Source organism: Alosa alosa, chromosome 14, assembly GCF_017589495.1.
Source record: "Alosa alosa isolate M-15738 ecotype Scorff River chromosome 14, AALO_Geno_1.1, whole genome shotgun sequence".
NCBI lineage: Eukaryota > Metazoa > Chordata > Actinopteri > Clupeiformes > Clupeidae > Alosa > Alosa alosa.
In genome coordinates, this window is record NC_063202.1 from 29061569 (window position 1) to 29070058 (window position 8490).

Consider the following 8490-nt stretch of genomic DNA (forward strand, 5'->3'; position numbering starts at 1 on the left):
CATGCCATGTAAAAATTAATTGTTTTTTAATAGTCCACTTTGACAAGCAGTGCACACTGGTCGAGCACTTTCACCCTCAACCCAGTGGCTTCTCATTCTCATCACGTAGCATTGGCTCTCTAAATTATCCATCAGCCTTAGTCTGGGCACTCGGTTCTGGCATGTCTTTTACTCAAGACATTGTCCAAATGACTGCTTTATGTGCCTCGTGCATTGTCCTCCCTGTGCTCTGCAGTTTGGAGGAACACAGGTCTGTTATGATGGTGGGGGGACTGCGTCATCTGATGGAAACGGGAGCGCGGGCCTTACTTAATTTCTTTCATGATTGACCACAACACGCCTGCAGTTATTCTGCACATAGCTGTTAAGCAAAATCATGTGCCAAGATGAATGTGCAAGGATTATGCCCAGCGTACTTGAACACAGGCAGCATGCAATTACATGGATAGCTCTCAGAAACATCGGTCAACAGCAAATCACCATTTGCCTGTGGTTATTTCTCCTCCGGATCATAGGGAATGCTGTAATGTTGCTTAGTTTCTGAGGGAGCATGTGGGCAGTAATGCAAACCTACCCACTGCTCACAGTAAAAGACAGAAAACACAATGAGAAAAGGGCTATTGCCACAGCAAAAAAGTGCTGCATGGCCTATATGAATTTAATGACAAAATGGAATATTTATCAAATTCAGTTTATGAATTAGATCTTAATGCACAGTAAACAATTCTTTGAGAGACCCCTTGAGGGGATTTGCCCACGCAGCTGGAAGCAAGGAAGCGGATTGGCTGCCTGTTTGATTGAGAAGCCAGGGTAGGTTACAGTCGGCCAAGAGTTATGGCACTTCAGAGAATAATGTTCACTCAGATGGGGGTAACAGCAGCAGTGAAAAATGGAGGGCAATAAAAGTGGCTGGCTCCATCGTCCCTCCCTCATCTTCAGTTTAACAAGAAGTCCTTCCCTCCTTTCTTTCTCCCTTCCTCTGCTAACAACAATGGCGACAGCTCAGCCTGCATACTGTCTGAAATAATGCGGAACATGGAGAATAACATCTGAAATGCATTGACTGACCCAACCCTATTCACAAAAATGCATGGAAAAGCAGCAATGTGATCTATGCACTTAGAATCTTCTGTGGCCAAGAGCAATGTTCATCAATGCAGTTTGTGGAAAAGATTATGTAATGGACATGTTTTTGTGCGGTATGAGCATTAGTACCACAATGTAGGTAAAACCTGAAATGAATACAGTATACCTTTGACAAATGGGCACATTTCAAAAGAATTCTAGGATCAAAGAAGAAAAAGCTTTTTGTGTTTGTAGATCAGTCTCTGTCCCCACAATTCCTACTTTACAAACACTATTAAAACAGAAATTAGCATTTGATTGATAGGAATAAATAAAAGCTCTAGTATGTTACGGTTGCCTTATCCTCTGGATGATGCTGTGGCATAATACAATACTTGCAATGGGCGAGGCATTTTGTTCTCAAGGGTAACAGTGGCCCTGTTCTAATTCTCTGAATTGTCAATAACATCTCTGAAGGATACAAAAATTATTTCTTGCTTTTTTCACATACTCATGGTAAAAAACACAATGACACAACACATACATTTATACATTTATGAATGTGTGTTCATCCCTGAGCACACTCAAATCAGTGTAAAAAATTGTATTTTAAATCATTGGATTTAAGTAATTAAGTAATATGACTGTAACAGAGTCTGTGCCCCAATTGGCAGATCTAAAAAGGTTTTAAATACTCTATATTATAGTCTATATTAATACAAATCACATGCCACAATACTTTGGTGCAAGTAGTGGAGCACTAAGCAATTCCTTTTGACTGATCACTGGGATTATGGAAGAAAAATGTTCACTGCAGACAAGCAGGATTCATGCCTTAATCCTTCAGTTCCACCGTCAAAGACAGGCATTAAAGGATGCCTTTCTCCTCAGCGGGGAGGGCAGATGGGTCCAGGCCACACTGCTTCATCTGGACAGCGATGTCAAACAAGTAATCATAGCATTCACACCTACAGAGGACACAGAAAGAATTTACTTAACAACAACTACAACAATACAGCACTTTCTCTAGGCACCAAAACGCTGTACAATGACAGGGTAACACACTATCCACCACCCATGTGTAGCACCCCCCTGGATGATGCACGGCAGCCATTATGTGCCAGAACGCTCAACACACACCAACTTGAGGTGGAGAGTGATGGAATGAATGAATGAATGAATGAATGAATGAGACAATTATACTGGGGGATGATTAGGGGGCCAGACTGAATGAGCCAAGTTGGAAATTTAGCCAGGACACCGGGGAACCCCCTACTCTTTGCGATAAGTGCCATGGGATCTTTAATGACCACAGTGACTCAGGACCTCAGTTTAACATCTCATTCAAATGTCAGATCTGTTCCATGTGTGCAGGATTTCTTTCACAGGGAAAGGCAGGTAACCTAAGGCCACAGAGATGCCGTATCTATCTCTGAAATGCAAGGCAAGAATTCCAAAATATGGGTGCATGTGGATTGTTGCTATGATACTGTATGTTATACTCAGACATTGCTAGCTCACTATCATAAGAGAGACAGATAGCCAAGCAATGACCCATTGTACTGTAGAAAGAATGCAACCTCAAAAGTTAAACTATTTTTAAGTTGACTGCTTAAAAAGTTTAACTTTGCATTTTTGTGTCTTTGCAACTCGCTTAGATAAATGCAAGGCGCATCACAAAGGTCTACATTTATATTAGTTACATTGTTCTGTACAGAAACACCTCAAGCTCGAGGTGAAAAAAGTATCTCTATGTGAAAGCTGCCTAAACAAGTGAGAGTGGTAGGGAAATGGGAAGACAAGCAGTAGAAATGTTCAGAGACTATGGAGCTGTACAAAGCAGCCAAGAATGTTGGGAAAGAACACTCAGGCCTAAATGGTTGACGATAATGCGACGTGGACAAACCAATGCAGTCCTCCCAGCAGGTTTGTTTTATCATTTCCCCTTTGTGTTTCTGTATGGGTGGTCACCTAATTAATGTAAACTTATTTTCACAATCAATATTAAAAAAATCAAATGAACAATGTCTGGCTCTGGCCACCATATGCTCAGGGCAATCCAGACCTTTCTCATCTGTTGTTCCCCGTTGGCAGAACATGCTACCAAGTCCTACCAGAGCAGGGGACCCACTCTACCTTGATTGTTTCCCTTATTGGAAGTCGCTTTGGTTAAAAAGCATTAGCCATATGTAACGTAATGTAATGTAATGTAAAAGATTAGCCTTAATAACTTTCTGTACTTTTATATTGGTGTATATAAAAGGCAACTCAAAGCTCATAATGCACTATGTGTGATTCAAATAATGCAAATAGTTCATAGATATATTATGTTGTTATTCGTGTTATATGTTAAGAATGGATCAGGCAGCTGGTACGGATCGGGTACACATCAATGCAGGGTTTGCTTGTATTAGACAAAAAAAAATATTGCTGCTTTAAGATGTGCAAATTTTGAACTGTCTGTTCTGTGATACTGTATGTCAAAATGACTGTCAAGGGTCATCAAGGTTAATAGAGGTAAACATTTAAGCTGGGGAAGATGACAAACTCATCAAGATAAAATCAGACACTACATTCTGAGTAATTCAGACATTACAATACGAGCACCAAAAAAAAATCTGTTTTGATATTTCTGTAATAAGCTTGGTGATTCTTAGTTCCTTCTGTGCATACATTCTGGCGAGATAACCTTATTTCTACAGAGTTCTAAAGCTTACATTGTTTTAGCCTTCTCCCAAGATTCACCCCACACGTAGACACCATGGCGTCTCACAAGGACTGCACAGGAGTCTGGGTACTCTTCCATAGCCCGGGCCATGCGATCCTTAAGGTCCCGCTCCTCAGGTGTGTTCTCAATGATGGGAACTGTCAGCATCTCATCATACCTACACAAAAGAAAACAAAGTGATGGATGTTATGACTGTCAATAATATGTAAAATACCTGTAAGATTTCACAACATAACAATTAACTGAAGGACATACACAACAATTTCTGCCCAGTGTCTGGGTCTGAGTAATTTCCACTCAAAAGTTTAATGGAGTGTGTTTGTGGTCGGTCAGGCTCTCTCATACCTGTAGTTGGTGCCTGAATTTCCCTTGCGAATGCCCTTGATCATCTCCTGGTGAGTGATGCGGAACTCCTTTCCAGGAAACAGCAGTGTTGCCATTACTGCAGCTTTTGAATGAGTATGAATGACTGCCTCTGCCGCTGCAAATACAAATGACGACAATGTCACAATGTAAAAAGTAATTACACGGCATAGAGCACTGAAAGATCTGTAAAAAAGAATCCAAGTAAATACAGGAAGAAAGCAATGCTCTATTGTGCCATTTTGTGCATCATTCCTAAGCTTTGTTCATGAAAGCCTCCTCTTTCAGTTTACAAAATTACTACCTGCAGCCAGATTAAATAACAAAGTTGAGTATATAACAAATGAGTTCGCAACACATGCCTTGACTGGGGGGTCAAATATGCTAAGTACACAGCAGCTGAGAGTACCGGGATATGACAAATATCAACTAATTCCAAATACTCTGAATCCTTTTACTAAATGATATTAAGTGTAATTTTTGTAGAGTTCATACATGTTATGGTACATTTAATTATCCTACCATCCTAATGAAAGACTATTTTCTATCAAATGTATGGAATTATTAGAAATTATTATGATTATGACTGCTAGCTACTACAATCAGTATTTTTGTGAATAAATTGCTTCTAGTCCTATAACAAATACCTATATGTAGCCTGTGGATACTTTATTTCCAAGGTTATATTGACCATTCAGAAGGCACATACATGGACAAGGGGGCATAAAATGTACAATAATGTTGGTGACTATGTTGTACTCCTTCACACTTACATAATCATTATAAATTAAGAGGCTTTTTCCTTTTTTAAATAAAAAAACTGCTTATGAATCACTAATCCCACAAGTGGCATGTAATGAGTACAATACAACAATAGCCTTCTTATGAAGTTGTGGCAAAAAGGTCAATAACTTGTGACCACACAATAATTAAGATGAGGCCATAGTACATTAATAAGGCATGGGAACGCAACAGCTAAATTGGATTTGCATGTTGCAGATTATCCTCATTTAGTCCAAATTTCAACACAACCAATCCAGTGAAAAATAAGCTATTGCTGAGGCCTAAAATACTACAAAAATGATTGAATTTAACTCCAACATCAAACATTAATCACTAAAATGTATTTGGAGTAGAGCCAGATAATTCTGCAAGCTCCCAGTAATGTAATAGACATTTTTACATTATTATTATTATTTTTTTTAAAAATGGAAAAACTGGGACCATTTAAGAACTCTGGGTGAGTTGGCATGGAATGACCATTAACATAAAGCTTCAAAAAGGCCACAGACATGCTTAAGTAAAAATCACAGGAAACCCATCTCACCGGCAACTGCAGTGACTCATCAGAGTGATAAACCCATCTTGTAATAGGCCTATGACTCACAAAGATATCTTGCTCCTGCTATTTTGTAAGGCACACTGGTTCGCTGTTTACTTACATCGCATGGTGTAGGCATTCATGAACAGAGGAGTGCACTGGCTCTTCTTCAACCTCTTCCAAGGGGGTGGGGAGCTAATGTCCCTCTCCTCCACATCACAAACAAACATGTCTTCAGGCTGTATAGCAAATAGAGATAGATGGTTGGTTCCTGAGTAAACCCTGCTCAAACAGTCATAGCTGGTGGGAATTTATTTGTATGCATAACAACAACATGTCATGAGCTTCTGTTTGAGGATGCGTTTCTGTATTCTCACATTGCTGGCAAGCCTACTTACTTGAATTCTCTCTTTTTGTACTCCAGAAGGGGCAATGTAGATATGATCACTGCAAGAGAGAAAAAAATACATCTGCGTAGGCCTACACATTTGAACATGATAGAAAATGAAACAGCTGGTAAACCAGTAAATCTAAACTACTGGTCGTGATTACTAACTTCAACTTATTCTAAACCTATGTTGTCAGACACCTTGCCTGTTGACAGATTGCAGTGATAGGCCTAGTCTGGTAAAACCACGAGAGTGAGGAACTTACCCCTGCTTTACGCTTATTCCTCCACCAGTTCCAGTTACCCACCCTAACTGATAAAACAGTCTGCAAAGCTCGGGAATTAATGCACGTGGGTGTTCCATGTCCTGCAAACAAGAAAAGTTAAGTTAACCTCTGAAGTAAGACAAAAATACAGGCCATCCGTAAATATGCTAAAACTTTCTACTCATACTCTTTGACGCCTGCCAAATACCTCGGAGTGAACATGATCTGAGTTTTTGCCATCAAACTCGCCGTTACCCGTGCCACATACAGACGACATTTTTATTGACACAGATTCAGCGCTTGGGACTCGACTCGGATACATATAACGCTACAATTTCACAACCAACAGGCTACATGTAACACATGTTGTTATTCTCTGAATGCTACGAAGTGCTCTATCACTGTCCTGTCCATTGAACTGATCCTAAACCTATGTTGTCAGACACACACGAAGGACCCAATAGTCGACTTCAAAGTGCCTGAAAACGTCTGCTGTACGTTTGTATGTAGTCCCCCCGCCCCCCAGTAGTTTTGAGCAGCCTGAGCGAATATCTGTGGGTTACACATTTCACTTTGAGTGATAACTGGGGAAATTAGCCTATATTGAATTGCATTAGACAAGACATTGGATATGACACGACTTGGTTTAAGTAGCATTTATGTATGCTATAAGGCTACTCATGGTTGCTACAGGCCATATGTTTTGGACTTAACATATTATTTATGACATATTATCCATGTGATGAGGAAAACAAACTTTAATTCAGTTGTATAGGCTTGTGTTTAACCAGGCAGTAGACGGGCGCATATAGCCTAATCGATTGAAGCTCGAGTCAACGAAGGCAAGGTCATGAGTTACTGTATGACGATGTGGTGTCGTGGAGGCATAATTATTTAGCAGAATAATAGGCTACAGTTTAAAATCAGCGGCAACAGAGTGTAGAAGAGAAGAAAAGACGGAACAAGTGCGCAGTGTTATCTATTTATAGGCAAAATATCAACAATTTAATTGAACACTAGATGGCAGTAATTCCATGTCTGTGAAAGTGGAAAATGCATCAGGCATGATTGTTCCTTCAGGGATTAATGGAAGTTCCACTGTGTCCGTAAATTGAACAAGCATAAATGAGCGTGGGAACTGAAGAAATGTCTGAATAATGTAGTGCTGTATTGTCAAAATGAAACAGATATAGATCTGAAACATGTCAACATATATGAAAATGATAACAGCATATTTTAAAAAGTGCAGTAACTGTATGCATTAAACATTTATTTTATGCAGAGGCCATTTTCAGTGGAGGCTGGAGAGGTAGAGGACTTTTTGTCATTTGTCAAAAGAAACATGACTGAAAAAGCCAAGGTAAACTGACCACTGAGGGTCATTCTACAGATTTAGTGCCATTTAAGACGTGCCAGTGTCCCAAAATGTACTGTTGTACTGTTTAACTTAACTTTCCTTGGAATACCTGAGTTACTGTAATACTAATGTCTGGTGAAAATGTCATGCAAATAGTCTCACTGGAAGTATACTAAAAGAAATGTTGACGTTCTTTTCGCCGCTGTATATTTTGCTATTAAGAAGACTATTAAGAATTTTGCCTGTCTTGTTAAATAATGCTGCAATTGTTTTGTTAAATTCAATGCAGATGACCCCCTTGTCATGCATAATTCAATTTCTTGGGAAAAAATATTGAATTTTTAGAGAAATTTAGGCTTTTAACCCTATCCCTGTGTTTCAATCAACCCTGTAACACAACCATTTCCCCCTCCCAATAAAATAGTTTGATCCTTTTGGCATCATTTATAAAGGAAGTGGCATCATCAAAGTTTTCAGAACGCCATGGTATGACAAGTGGTAAGTTTCTCTCTCACTTTCTATTAAATAATTCATGTTTTTTTATGCACACGTGGACTTGGCCAATCTCAGGCTTCAACACTGTTATGACTGCTAGCATCCAGAATTAGCACAAAATCTTCAACCCATCACATTCAATCACATTCAGCCCCATTATATTTTTTCAATGTTAATGGGTTGAAAGGCTTAACATTGTTTATGTTAAAATGGTATTTTCTATCAAGTACACACATTACCTTGTCACATCAAATCAAAAAAACATTTTAATGTTCATTTTTTCATCCTCAATCACAATTGGCACCGAATCTTTCTGCACAAAAACATTTAGATAGGCCATTGATTGAAATCTCGAAGGAACCAAACCGTATGTATTTAAATGTTTTTTTTTATTAATATTTGCATGTGCTATGACTTCTTATGAATTCACTGATCAACAAAGCATGTGTTTGTAGTCAAAAGGCTGCACTGAGGACCCATGGGTGTCTGACCCTGATTAGCATGAGT

General features: G+C 39.1%; 1 protein-coding gene across 1 annotated transcript; it reads right to left on the reverse strand.

Annotated features, from left to right (window-relative positions):
- Window positions 1-9: 9 nt before the first annotated feature.
- On the reverse strand, window positions 10-6591 carry LOC125307700 (APAF1 interacting protein). Its single transcript, XM_048263779.1, has 7 exons — window positions 6340-6591; window positions 6132-6232; window positions 5876-5924; window positions 5599-5716; window positions 4139-4274; window positions 3783-3950; window positions 10-2033 (listed from the first exon to the last, which is right to left on the reverse strand). The coding sequence occupies exons 1-7, from the start codon at window positions 6451-6453 to the stop codon at window positions 1934-1936; spliced, it is 786 nt and encodes a 261-aa protein (XP_048119736.1). The 5' UTR covers window positions 6454-6591; the 3' UTR covers window positions 10-1933.
- Window positions 6592-8490: the final 1899 nt, after the last annotated feature.

Bases quoted from the DNA above. Each gene is read 5' to 3' on its own strand.
- LOC125307700 (XM_048263779.1), bottom strand. From the start codon at position 6,453: ATGTATCCGAGTCGAGTCCCAAGCGCTGAATCTGTGTCAATAAAAATG. The intron at 6,233-6,339 runs GTATTTGGCAGG...TCTTGTTTGCAG, and splicing joins CAGATCATGTTCACTCCGAG to GACATGGAACACCCACGTGC. The intron at 5,717-5,875 runs GTAAGTAGGCTT...TTTGCTATACAG, and splicing joins TACAAAAAGAGAGAATTCAA to CCTGAAGACATGTTTGTTTG.